At 41.6% G+C, this 13,068-nt stretch overlaps 2 protein-coding genes across 4 annotated transcripts; both read right to left on the reverse strand.

The window, feature by feature from the left end:
- Positions 1-804: 804 nt before the first annotated feature.
- On the reverse strand, positions 805-5,883 carry LOC113123952 (uncharacterized). Of its 2 annotated transcripts, none has more exons than XM_026296357.1 (2): positions 5,637-5,883; positions 805-4,259 (listed from the first exon to the last, which is right to left on the reverse strand). In XM_026296357.1, exons 1-2 carry the CDS (start codon positions 5,812-5,814, stop codon positions 2,947-2,949), a joined length of 1,491 nt encoding a protein of 496 aa, XP_026152142.1. In that variant the 5' UTR covers positions 5,815-5,883; the 3' UTR covers positions 805-2,946. The 2 variants fall into 2 exon arrangements, with proteins under 2 accessions (XP_026152142.1, XP_026152141.1); XM_026296356.1 differs by having other exon boundaries at positions 805-4,331.
- Positions 5,884-6,310: 427 nt separating this feature from the next.
- ska3 (spindle and kinetochore associated complex subunit 3) lies at positions 6,311-11,545 on the reverse strand. 2 transcript variants are annotated; one of them, XM_026295725.1, is made up of 11 exons: positions 11,314-11,545; positions 11,150-11,211; positions 10,535-10,706; positions 9,844-10,288; positions 9,675-9,736; positions 9,175-9,368; positions 8,882-9,079; positions 8,529-8,717; positions 7,981-8,060; positions 7,595-7,722; positions 6,311-7,201 (listed from the first exon to the last, which is right to left on the reverse strand). In XM_026295725.1, exons 1-11 carry the CDS (start codon positions 11,426-11,428, stop codon positions 7,053-7,055), a joined length of 1,794 nt encoding a protein of 597 aa, XP_026151510.1. In that variant the 5' UTR covers positions 11,429-11,545; the 3' UTR covers positions 6,311-7,052. The 2 variants fall into 2 exon arrangements, with proteins under 2 accessions (XP_026151510.1, XP_026151509.1); XM_026295724.1 differs by having other exon boundaries at positions 9,175-9,371.
- Positions 11,546-13,068: the final 1,523 nt, after the last annotated feature.

Raw genomic sequence — 13,068 nt, forward strand, 5'->3', positions numbered from 1 at the left:
CAGTCACTTCACAGCCATCAACACGGTGTATATCTCTTTTTGTCTCATCTATAAAGTGACAGGTAAAGATGTCAGTCCAAAACAAAACTATTCAGAAAAGCATCAACCATTAGAAACTGGAAATGTGACAAATTAAATAGTTGCAGATTTTTTTCTAATGACTAATTGTTGCAACACTATTATGAATAAACCTCAGAAATACCAGATCTAATCCAGGAGGCCTCAAAAAAATTGATGAGCATTGGTGATCTGGCACATATTTTAAAACCTTACTAAGAGAAAAATCATTAGGTCATGTCATAAGAGTTGGCCTCATAAAGATTTTTAAAAGAATCCCAGAGTAATAACGACAGTATATGTGGCAAATTCAAGGCCATGATGTGTAAATTTGTAAAGCTTTTTTTGTAAAGCTTCTTTAAAATGATTTTTTGTTTGTAGGAAAAAAAAAGACAAGTGAAAATCCTGGTCTTTGCTGAAACTGCCAAATTCCAGTGCTTTTAAAAAGCAGTAGAGTGAGTGGTCGTATTTTTTCCTTCTCTTTGACCGCACATATTCTAGGCAGGGCTTCCTCCAAAGCATTTCTCTGTTTGATAAATAAAAAAAATATCACCACATTACTCAGTCACTCCTCTCTGGCCTTGGATGAAATCTTTACCAATGAGCCAAAAGTCATCAATCAATGTGAAAGCAAAGAAAAGCCTACACTCTACTGTCTTTATCACACCTGTCAAACACATGAACTAGACAGGGGGACAGCACATCACAGACCTTAAATACCTGCACCCAAAACACAGATAAACATCCTCAGTTGCATTTCCCAAGCTTTATTTTTCAGTCACAGAGGCATTAATGCAAAAAAGTCAATAAATCATCTAGAGGCTACACATCAATGGAAGCACATGCAGCCAGAACGATAAAGGCAAACAGAGCCGTAGTGTGAGATAAACACCAACCGTGAAACTCTGTTGATTTTAGAGTAGGAGTTAATGAAAAGTCAACCATCAACCAGTGGCTGCTTTGTGGAAGTGTCGTCATAATGATAAAGGATGTTTTCCACTTCAGTGCTGACTGTTTAAACATGATTAAGTTAGGAACTAAACCAGAAGTAGCTGTAGAAAACTTTTCTAACAGCAGTACCAGCTTTATAAACTAAGGCACCAGCAATGCAGGACAACAGAAGACACATTTAAATAAGCAACACCTTGATTTATGCAGGTAGCTGTGCAAGATATAGTGTCTATCAAAACATACATACACACATATCGTATTAGAAACATCAAAAATGCATTTCGTCGACTGGTAACCCTTCAAAAACAGCTTCCAGGCATGTACTCTAACAGAAAGGTTTCTGTTGTATGTGCTCATGCTTCAAAGCAGCTATAATCAGAACAGAACATACTGAACAAAGCTGATGAGAATGAATCTGTCACAATTTAACAATACATTCTCCAAGTGCTGGAGCTGACATGCTCAGATGAACAAAGCGTGAAACCTCATCAACAACACTTCAGTGTCTGCTTGCCTCTGGGAAAAATCTCCTTTCATAAAGCATTTCTTTAGATCCCTTGAGATGATGCTCGGATTCAGCATGACTGTAAAGAATTGCAGAAGCAAGAGAAAATGGCACAAAATTTCAGGACACATGAGGTGTTTCTTTGTGAGCTGTCAGTGGTTTGTCCCGCTCCCCATCAGCGATGTTAGAACAGAGTGGGAAATGAAAGTAGAAACATGGGAAACACTTATCTTTCCTTCCTCACCAGCACAAAGCACATATTTTAGCAACCACAAACTGTATTAAATATTTCTGGGAAAACACTGTACTTACAAAAACTGTTTTTAAAAACTGTTACCAGCACACTGGTGTGTTAAATATTGACATCATTGTTAATTATACAGCCCTGGCTGAGTACTATATTACAGATAAAAGACCTGGGGAAACAGCATTTTTTTTTTGGTCTATTACAGTTGTTTTACCACCTTAAAATGTAAGTATCTGCTGTAGAAATCATCAACACCAGTGAAGTCCTGTAAAGAGGACATCTGCCACCCATGCACCAGCAGAACATATTGTCTAAAACCTCTGGAAATGAGGTATTGAAGCCAGAGAGCACAGTATATGCTGTTAATTAACACTGGACTCTGGCCATTTGGTTGCAAAGTGGTCTGTGGGTGGTACGAATATCTGTGCCAACAGGTAACTGTCACGTAGTGATTGTACTCTGTTATTGTAAGAGCTAACTGGCAGGCAACAACAAGTGAAAATGCCAAAAACAGGTTACACCCTCATTAACATATGACGCTTCTATCCCTGCATGGTGAGAAGGCAGGAAAAACTCATTTCAAACAGCTGCATTGCTATGCACGCTATTCTTATTTTTTGACCTGTTTAATTGCTCTTTCTATTGTATATACTGTTGATTTATAAGCAGAGAGGCATCAAAATAGCTGGTTTAACCAGCAAACTCTGTTCTGCAACAGAGGGAGGAAGTAAATCAGTGAAGTCATAAACCTCAATAGACTCTCACCCCCCTACTGCCTGCAGCAAACTGCAGGTTATGTACCTCAATATTTACAAATGGCTAATGAAGATGAAAGTAAAGGTAGCTTACTCACACAGTTATCACTCAAAGCCTAAATAAAAAAATAACATCCTTTGCAAGTCTGCAATTCTTTACCAGTTACGTTGCATAACTTCATGACATCAGTTCTTAGCAATGTGGTTTGTGGCTACGGGAGATGTGCTTAAATTCCTAAGTATAAACTAACAAAGATAACAGGCAGTCACATACTCTAAAATAAAGTGAAGACGTGTAAATCAGTCTTTTGTAGTAGTCATGTAGTGCTGACACAGGGATATAGAGGGAGAACATGAAATAAGGTCCAAAGCATTAAAGGGAATTTAAGTGCCTTCCTAACATTAAGGAGCACTAGGCATTTCAGTTCGAATCACTCTAGTGGAGCAGCAGAGATACACAGGTTGTTCAAGGCACAGGCAACTTGCACAATCTTATCAAAGGTTGAGAGGCTCGACGTGCGCTCCGAGGCTGTGGTGAAGGGGCTCTCGACGGGGCCAGTGAGCATGGCGTACCTCTGCTTCACCATGGAGATCACTCTCTCCACGTGCCTCTGCACACTCACTGTCTCAGGGGAAGTATCAGCCAGTGGTGAGCCCTCTGAGCTCCCGTAAGCTTCTCCTTGGTAGCTGCCAGCAATTTTAAACAGGGCTCCGCGGGCCGCCACAGACTCGCCAATGTCGAGATCACGACTCGCCAGTACAACATCGCCTGGGAGAAGCTTGCACAGAAATCCACATCCCTCAGCCAGGCTCTTGTCAGTAACGTTTCCCAGCACGCCTCTGGAGACAAACGTGACAACGCCTTGAGGAGCTACACCAATCAGATACTTTAAGACGTTATAACTTGTCCCCACCCCCTGACAGCTTGGCACCACCCTCTGCTGTTGTTCCTGCTGGTTGCCCCGGGAAACTGGCTCCTCAAAAGGCACCGTGAAACAGTCTATGATGACAGCGCAGTCAGGGTAGGAGGTACGCAGAGCTGCCGGCAGGTTTTTCCGGAGCTCGGCTCTAGAGGGCCAGAAGACGGCTGTCGGCACCAGGGTGGAAGACATGATGTTGACCATCCGGTGCACTGTTCTGGTTACTGTGCCGACTTTCACACCAAAGCGGTAGGCCAGGTCTTGATTTCTGAGGTCCAGACGGAGCCGCATCAGTGACAGCAGCAACTGCTGAAACTTGGAGAGCTTTACGTTCTTCATCCCATCCATGTGAGGTGCCAGAAGCCACATGACTGTCTCTAAGACAAAGTAGTTGGGTAAACCAGTGTAAAACTTTACTTTCTCTGCATCGTTCCTGAGGGAATTCTCAGAGAGGGACATTTTCTCCACAGACTCCCTGAGGGCCTGGTTCTCCTTCTTCAGGGCTTTCAGGATGTTGTCAAAGTTAACTGGCACATCAGACATCTGAGCAAACTTTCCCTTCTTGCTGTCACTCACAGATTCATCATCATCATCATCATCATCATCATCATCGTCGTCGTCGTCAAAGTCTTCGTCTGTGCTGAGGGAAGAAGATGCACTTTCCTCCACAGTGGCCTCCTGCTCTCTCTCCTCAGGATGCTCTTCCTGGCCCAGCTCTCCCACCACAGACCTGCCCTGGCCCTGCAGGAACAGCAAGGCATTGGCTGCCTCGACACGTGCTTCTTGCTTGTCCAGGATCTCTAAGGCACCGGTCTCCTTCATCTCTGGGGATAAGGGAACTGTTGTGAACACAGACGGAACATAATCTGGCGAGCGCGGATTCTTGACCTGCTTACCTGCATGGGGAAAGAGTGGAGGTAGTAACTAATAATGTGATGAAAAATACAAAAAAATGTAGAAAATGGAAGTGTCTCCTTACGGCAGATAAGACTCTACTGTTTAGAGTAGAGTTTGAGGACAAACTGTCGTGGGTAAGCAGTCATGTCTTTCCCTGCCTGAACTGTTGTCTTGCCTCAAACAAAAAACGCAAAGCAAGTAGTTTGAGAAGAGCTGAAAAAGCAATCAATTTTTAGGGTGAGGTTTAGGATCAGTATCTGTCTAATGAGGTTTCTTGTGAGTTTGACGATTGAGGACCTGTTATCAGGGCTGCTGTCATTATGCCTCCTGTTTCAAACAGTCACAATAATTATGTATAATTTTGCAGAGAAAATATGAACAGCATATTTAACTATTAAAGTTACTGTTTCTAGCTTATTTCATTCAAAGCTAATGCATGTTTAAAAGTAAACCATAAAATGTGCAGATACAAGTAAATGAAATTTATTAGGACCTATTTTAATAATCTATTGGGTCTGATCATTTCTGTCATTTTACAAGTTAAAAAAAATGATAGTTTAAGCTTCTCAGATGTGTGGACTTAAGGTTTCCCTTTGTTGTGCATATAACTGACTTATCTGCTCCCCGGGTGTGTGTTCACGGTGTGTGTGTGTGCACTTTGGGTGATAATTGAATTTCCCCATTTGTGGGACTAATAAGGGTAACTTAATTTTAATCTTATCTCTGAGTATTGGACTGTTGGTACAAAACAAAAGTTGCAAATTAGCATTTTAGCTATAATCCGGCATGTTTACATCTGTTTACATACGTCCTATTAAATAAATAAATCAATAAAAGAGAAATTTAAAGGCGTCACAGATTAATCAGGAAAATGAACTGCAGATTACTTCATCGTGGAAATACTGATTAGTTGCTTTGTTTTAACAAAAACACTTCAGGCCTTTGTCCTAATACATTGAACTTGACATGTGAATTACTGATTTAATCATTGAAAAAAATACAGGATGTCTTGGCAATAAATCAAAGTCAATTAGATTATTAATTATGCTTAATGTTTAAAACATCACAAGGGCAAAATGTTTTCTATTAAATATTTAAACTAAATATGGGTTAAGGTTCAGATAACCTCTCCAGGGTTACCTGCTGCCTTAAAAGTAAATGATGTATATCAATCACACTAATGTCTAAACTCAGCATCTCCCAGGGGACCTGACCCTGTGAGGACTTCACAGCCACACCAGGCTGAGCCGGACCAAAACCAACAGCGGTGTACTTCTTGTTTGGGACTTGTACTGCATTCATACCTGAGATGAAGTGAGTACTACACAGCCGACTGCCGTCGTTGGGCACCCAGCCCTCCCTGTTCACAGCAGCTATCCAGCGCTGCTTCCTCTCCGGGTCCCGGGGGAACCGGTAGAAAGATAAGGTGGTGCCCGGGGTCCTTCTGTTCCTACAGCCGGCCACCACACATGTGTGAACCATAGTAAGACCACGGAGACGTGTGGAGCTGCTCGCCGCCGCTGCTGCTGCTTCTGGGCTGTTTTGACTCCCAAAATGGTGGACGACGCGAGGGTGGTGGTGGGGGGGGGGGGGGACGTGATTGCGTCATCAACGGTCGTTTGCACTCGACGATCTCATTGGCCAGTTTCGGAGTGACGTCACGAAAAAAAAACTATCTTACGCACAGAGGTGATGGTAATAAAACAGCAGAGAAATGTTGTTTACAAAAAAACAAACTTATTTAGAGAGAGGACGAGTAAAAACAAGCCTGATGTGTAGTTAGTGGAGACGGGACATCACATTTGACACTTTTTTGTGTGGTTCAATTTCAATATGAAAAAAATAAAGGCTATGACAATAAACAACACAGAGACACACATGGATTATCCTGAGTTTATGCTATAGTCTGTTATTTACATATTTCAGTGATCCCCATCCTGTAGTAGGTAAGAAAAGGCTTTTTATATTAAAGTCCACACTTACAGCAACAAAGTACAGTCTCTAATATTATTATTTTATTATTCACACTGGAGAGCAGAGAAGTGAAACTGGAGAGTACATTCATAAATACAGGACCATCATCTTTTCTACTTTCATTTGTAGAAGTTAATCAGTTTTAATTAACAGAACAGCTGACCTAACCCAAAAAACTAAGCTTTAACATTAGCCATAAAAATAAACAAAATGGGCTTATGCTGCCAAACCTGATTAGTGTCTGATTTGAACATCTTTTAGCATTTTTTGTTTTTTTAACTTTGTTATTCAGGAGGTGAGGGCCACACAGGACCAGAGCGGGCCCTGAAGCAGGTCCACAGAGCCTGCCTTTATTACTTAACCTTCTAACATTATAGAACTGGTTTGGTTTTACTGAATCTGATTTGAATATCCCGTGTGAATATCACATTTATACATTAAAATGCACACAAAAATATATAATATTTACACAGCTTGTCTTCATGTTATGTGCAGAATTTACTTTATTATACATAGTCCATTTATATACAGAATAAATTCACAAATGTAAGTTATTCACTCACTGTTTCTCTGCTAAAGTTAGTTGGGATTTGTCTTACGGTGTATTCTTTTTTCTGAAGTATATTGAAGCAGACGAAGCCAGAGACCAGGGTCTTGGACTTGGACTAAAGATGGTTGTATGAGCAGAGTTTTCTAAGTGTAGATGAGACTAGAGTTGGGCTTCAAATCTGACAACATGCAATGCATCAACCTAGCTTGTACATAGAGATGTTCCCGGCTCCTTCCACAGGCTTCAGTCTCTTGAGTTCAGTTAGACAGAGGACGTATATAGGTGTCTTGGTTCCAACATTGGTAATCTTCTTCAGCTCTTCAATCTGAAGCTCTGTCTTTTCTTCTGCAGAAGTTACCACACAACAACAACAACCAGTTAGTTGCATCAGACAACTGCTAGCTCCAAAATGCTCTTAATCCCATTTATCTGCTACAGTGCAATAGTAACACTGTTTGTTAGTATACCACTAGAACCAGCCCGTCTGATTAATTTTATGCACTATACTATTCAAAGTTTCGGTACTTTAGATGTTTAGATTCTCTAATGCAATAAATGGAGTGAGGCATCTGATCAGTTCAATTATCCCACAGCAAGAAAATAAACCCAAACATACAGCCAGAATCACAAAGAACAATCCTGAGTGACCAGAACAGCAAGTCCTGTAACAGATGGCCTGAGATATTAAGACAGGACTTAATATGTTAACTCTGACTGTATGTGTACTTTACCACTGACCTTGACACTCTGCTGTGAATTTGTTGATGTTGTGGACTGCCTGGTTGAGGCTGTGCAGAGTCATCTGCCTCAGGTAGCGGGGTAAACTCTGGAACTCGCTCTCTGACACCACAGACAGACTCACGACTCTGGAGAGATGACATGTTGTAATTAAAGCATTGATTTTATACCCACAATCCCAACTGGTATCACAACAGAATAAGTCCAACAAGATGGAAGCAAATAAACCTAAACCAGAAACAGGAGAGTGAAAATGAACCACTGCGTACTATCTAAATCCATTGAAAATATACACAGAAAAGTGAACTGCCACCCTGACTCAAAGCATTTCTTCAAACTGGTTCAATCTCAAGTTAAGAGTTGAGTATTTTTCTGTGTTGCTTTACCTGTTTTTGTGTTTTTCTGGTCTGACCTGTGGTTGCTCAACTACCATGGCAGTTTTCTTCACCTGAGCCCGAGACACAAGCTACAAAATAAAGACGAAATAATAGGTAATAAGTGAAAAGGGAACACAAGTGTGGAAGGAAGCAGGAAGGCTGATTTTTACAAATACATTTGGTTTGATATTCAGGATCATATATCAATGTCAAAGTCTGTTCAGGTTGTTTTTTTTAAACATATGGTAAAACCAGAGGTTCCATAAGTTAGCAGTACACAATATCTGTGGTTTATCATCTAAAGCAGGGGTAGCTCCACCAACTCTGGCCCTCAGGAGCCACTGTCTTGTGTGTCAACTATCCCTGCCAATGAAGCTTCTCACTGACTGAACACACCCAATCAGGTGTTTAGCAGCAGGTAGGTCAGGGATAGTTGGAAAATAAGCAGGGCAGTGGCTCTCGAGGAGCAAGGTTGGCTACCCCTTGTCTAAAACAATACTACAAATATGGTCTTTGCAGTTTTAAGATGTGCCTATTAGTGGGGGAAAACATCTCACTTTACAGATGTCCTGTGTCAGACAGCTAAGGTCAGGCATCTCTGGGGTGCTAGGCTCTTGGTACTCCCTTCTAATGTGAGGTGTCCTCAGGCTAAACTCCTGGGTCAGTCCGTCCAGCTCCAGACTGTTGAAAGTGGGCTCTGTAGTCACCTTCTCATGTCCATTAGTCTTCAAGACCTTATTACTTCTCTGCAGGCAAATATGAGGCAGATAACAGGATTTAAAATGTTCTCTTTGGATAAGAACTCCTTATTTTACACAGGAGTCAAAAGCAAATAAGAGAAATCTCAGCTCATTTGTTCTAATAAAATGACACTTGGCAATACTTAAAAACAATTTTCCCTTGGTCTTACACTTCGTAAAGAATTTCCCAAAATGGTCTCCAGGTTTGGCAGGTTTGGCATCTCTGGCATTCCCTTCTCCTCCATACCCATAAAGGATATCTCTGGCACACTGTACTCAAAGGCTGTTCTGTTATGAGGTGGTGTAGTAAGGTCAGAGGTGAAGTCATCATCAGCCTGCATGTTGATAGTCTGAAGCTTCTGTGCACTCTACAAACAAACGTAAAAAGGCACAAACCCTGAGCTGAAAGTTTCAGTGTGCTTAAGAAAATAAGATTCGTTCTTGTCACTCCGCTATCACACACCTTTTTAGCACTGACTAGTCGGTTCAGACATGGCGTTTGAAATACTGGGACCTCAGGGCTGTTAGGCAGGGACGCAGGGCGAGCAGGGGAGTCTGGGTCACCCCCACCTGCTGCAGGTGGAGAACAGTGACCATTTGTCTTTTTGATCTTGAACCCCATGATGCACAACTCAGGCGGCTCTGGGGTTGTCAGGTCTGCTAAAGGCAATAGAACCGAAGTGACATATATAAAACAGCAAAATCTTTTATTTCTGTGCTTTTAAAAAAACTTTTACACAGTATATGTCATTTATGGTTCATTATAAGTGGTCAAACTTGATAAACTAGATCATTGTTAAAACTGAATTTAAGAAAAAGAAATACAGCAGAACAAAACATTGGTAAAAAAAAAAAAGACATGTTTGACATGTTTTCCTTTACACTCTCCACAGACCAAAAAAAAAAAAAAACAGATTTAAAAGATGGTAGTTGGTGCAGCAGAAAGAAACTACAGGTTCATACCTTTTGTCTGCAAACTTTCACTCAGAGAGCTCACTGCTGGTACACCTATGTCATATGCTGGTCTGTTAAAGAAGAGGACACTCATAAAGGAGCAATAAGCAGTGAATTATATAAGAATTCGAATTCGAATTCATGCACTGTATGTTTTATAATGCCCATTGTGCTTTACCTCTGGTGCTTTTCAACTTCCTTCTGTAAGAGATTCATGGTAAAGTCATTGTTCAGACACATGGTGTGCTCTGAGATCCCAAAGTCATTCATCTGGGGCGTCTGTAGCTCATCGTCATTCATCTGCAGGGCGCGTTTGGGAGTTATGGGCATGGGTGGTGGTGAAGGCGTGCTGAGTGAGGGGTGAGGGAGGCTCATCTTGGGCATAGGAGGCACTTCAGACCACCTCTCTGCCCCAGCCAGAGCTCTCTTTAGATGCATGGCAGACAGGCCAAAGTCAGAGAGTTGTGGGGTTCGCAGCACATCTCTGGAGGGAGGTGGTCCAGATTTCAGAGGCAATGAGCAGTAATTACCTTCAGCCTCCTCCTGGCTCCCCTTTTCTTCTCCTGGTGACGTGAATTCATTCTCATCTGCTACTTCATCTTCTGACTCCTGACTTTTGGTCTCTGTGAATAACAAGGTCCCAATAAAAACACATTAGGAGCCTCTTGTTTCAAATGTCATTTATGACAATCATTTGCTGTTTCCAGCTCTGCAAACGTGAGGATTTCTGCTCATTTGTCATAAAGCCAAGCAAATATCGTAAGGTTTTGGAATTATGAACTAATTAAATACATTACCAGATTAATTAGTAATTGGTTGCACAAACATAATTACTTCCACAACCAGGTGAACTCTGGCTGATTACTTACTGGTTGGTGTCTGGGTTTTTCTGGGAGCTTGATAACCATATTTCTCCCAGTGTGTCCTCAGTGTCTGGATGTCCCCAGTGACCCTCTGCTCCATCACCCTGCAGGCCTTAACGAAGCTGCTCACCTCATCCAACTGTGCTTTCTGCTGAACCAACTCATCCTGGACCTGCTCCTGCATGAGGACAGACCAGAGTCACTCAGTACCCCCCTTTCAAAAGTTACCCACAGATTTACACTGTACACGCTAATACTCCTCATAAAGTACTACATTTAACTACAAATTTGAAGTACTTGCACTTAATTATAGATATTTTTTGTAGTTTATGCCTTCCACAAAAACATATACAGAAGACTAGCTACATATTGTTGAAGCTTGAATCAGCGGACTCAAGCCTTATTAAAATGGACTCTAGTTAAACGGTGAACTTCTGCTTGTAATTAAGGGTCTTTGACAAATATACAAATGTAGTGACGTTTTTGCTTTAGTATAGGATCTAAGTACTTCTTCTACCAAGCCTGGAGACAAAACTGCTTAGTAACTTTAAGACATTTCTGCCTTAAAACGTCAGATTAATGAACAGAGTTTGGTTTAAGTCTCAGTTTCATCGCTGGTACCTTGAGGTTTCCGACTTCACAGTACAGTTCGTGGTATGCTCGCATTGCCTTCGCCATGGTTTCTGAAAAGAGAAAACCGTATTGATAAACACAACCTGGCTAAATGAGCCACACATGCTTTGAAGCAGCCGGACACCGGGCTCGGTTCTCGGCGTGTCACTCACCGCCGTCCCCGTCGTTGTGGCGGTTCTCAAAGTCGAGCTGGAGCTTGGCAGTTTCTGACTCGAGAGTCACCGCCAGCTTTTTCAGCTTGCTAAAGAACAGCGACGTCGGGTCCATGTTTAGAAAAGAGTCTAAATTGTTCAGAAACTTTGGATTTCGACAAAGTCTCTGACCCGACAAGCTGTTTGTTGACCTCCTCTCTTCTGGCAGTAAACTTTTCGATTTTGGCGCCTCGGCTTTTTCCGACTTTAATCGGAAGCTTCTTCTTCTTCGTCTTCTTGTCGCCCGAAGTCCAAATTGTTGTAACAGCGCCACCTAGTCGACGTGTTTGTAAATGACCAAAGTGAAAAAACAAAATGTTCTTCAATTTTATATTTTACGTTGCTGTATTTTCTTTTATTTAGCTTTTAAGGGTTTCTACTTTTTCTCGTTTATTTCTTTATTCTTGCCTTAACATTTTATGTGTTTGTTTCCAAAATGCAAGAGTTAGTTAGAAACCAATGAGGCCAGAAGATGGAGCTATTTTTCTGCAGACAATAAAGCTCAGGCTGTTTTGCTCAGACCTGCGACTAATACAACACGTCTGGGACTAAGGTACAGGAAAGTCAAAACACAGAACACAAAGACTGGACCCATTCCACCTTTAACAGAACCGACAATGACATTCAGCATGTGTAACCCATACACCTGGGTTTTTACTAAGTATAATCCAGTTCTTTTTTAATATGCAGTAATTACTCTCAAGAGCTTTAAATTCAAGGTTTTTGAACCTCATATTTCATTAAACTGATATTAAGCCAGTGCTTCCATAGAGCCTTTGTCTCCACAAATACAAATATTTTTTGCATGGACAAACACAGTTCAGAGAGAACTGTGGGTGTTGGGCTCTTATCAGATATAGTGGTAGTAGTGGCAGAGTGTATAAATACTGGAGAAACCTGAAGGTCAGTACTAACAGAACAGAACAGAACAGAACAGAACACACAGGACAAGTGAGGTGAGCTGCAAACAGAACTCACCAGGTTTCAAAATCAGTCTAGTGAATGGGATATCAGAACAGATTTACACCAACCTCAGTCTTTTCTAAATCATGGCAGATGCATCAGGAATGTAACTTTTCCTTTTCTCCATAATTTGTCAGAACGCAGCTGTGGAGCCATGGCGCTGTTTGGAAAGGTTTTGGAGCCAGTAGGCTACATGCAGACAGTGAGGTGAGTTTTTGCTGCTAACATGCCAAACGTAACCTGTTTGGTGACACCTTTTAATCTTCAAACACCTGGTAAGAAACAGTAGCTGGACTATCAAGAACATGTGTCTGGTGTTGCTCAGGGTCCTGGTCCAAGGCATCTGCTCGTATCTGGGTGGAAGTGCCACAGCGGATGAGACTGAGCTGGCCAAGAAGAACCTGGACCACATCGATCAGGAGCTGGGAGCAGCAGGTCATGGTCTGCTGGAAGACCAGGAGGCCCACCAGCTGGAGGACGACCTAGCAGTGGTCTACTACCAGCTGGGCACAGCGGTGAGGGAACTGCCCCAGATGTCATACATGCAATTATGCTTTAATTTAATTATATCAGCTGGATAAGTGAAATAGAAATCTAAAAAAGGAGGATTTGAGTTCCACAGTATTTTATTGTGAAGGTCAGGAGAAGGTGTTCAACATTTGTCCCTGTTTTCTGACATTTTACACACCAATCAATAACTCCATTAATCAAAAGTGTTTCACTGATCAAACAATAATTGAAACAGTCTGAAAA

The sequence above is a fragment of the Mastacembelus armatus genome, chromosome 21 (genome assembly GCF_900324485.2).
Source record: "Mastacembelus armatus chromosome 21, fMasArm1.2, whole genome shotgun sequence".
In the NCBI taxonomy this organism is placed as follows: Eukaryota; Metazoa; Chordata; class Actinopteri; order Synbranchiformes; family Mastacembelidae; genus Mastacembelus; species Mastacembelus armatus.

Excerpts from the sequence above, each read along its gene's own strand:
- LOC113123952 (XM_026296356.1), bottom strand. The coding sequence starts at position 5,814 with ATGGTTCACACATGTGTGGTGGCCGGCTGTAGGAACAGAAGGACCCCG. Across the intron at positions 4,332-5,636 it reads TAGTACTCACTTCATCTCAG|GTAAGCAGGTCAAGAATCCG; the intron begins GTATGAATGCAG and ends TTCCCCATGCAG.
- ska3 (XM_026295724.1), bottom strand. The coding sequence starts at position 11,428 with ATGGACCCGACGTCGCTGTTCTTTAGCAAGCTGAAAAAGCTGGCGGTG. Across the intron at positions 11,212-11,313 it reads CCACAACGACGGGGACGGCG|AAACCATGGCGAAGGCAATG; the intron begins GTGAGTGACACG and ends TTCTCTTTTCAG. Across the intron at positions 9,372-9,674 it reads TGAAAGTTTGCAGACAAAAG|CAGACCTGACAACCCCAGAG; the intron begins GTATGAACCTGT and ends TATTGCCTTTAG.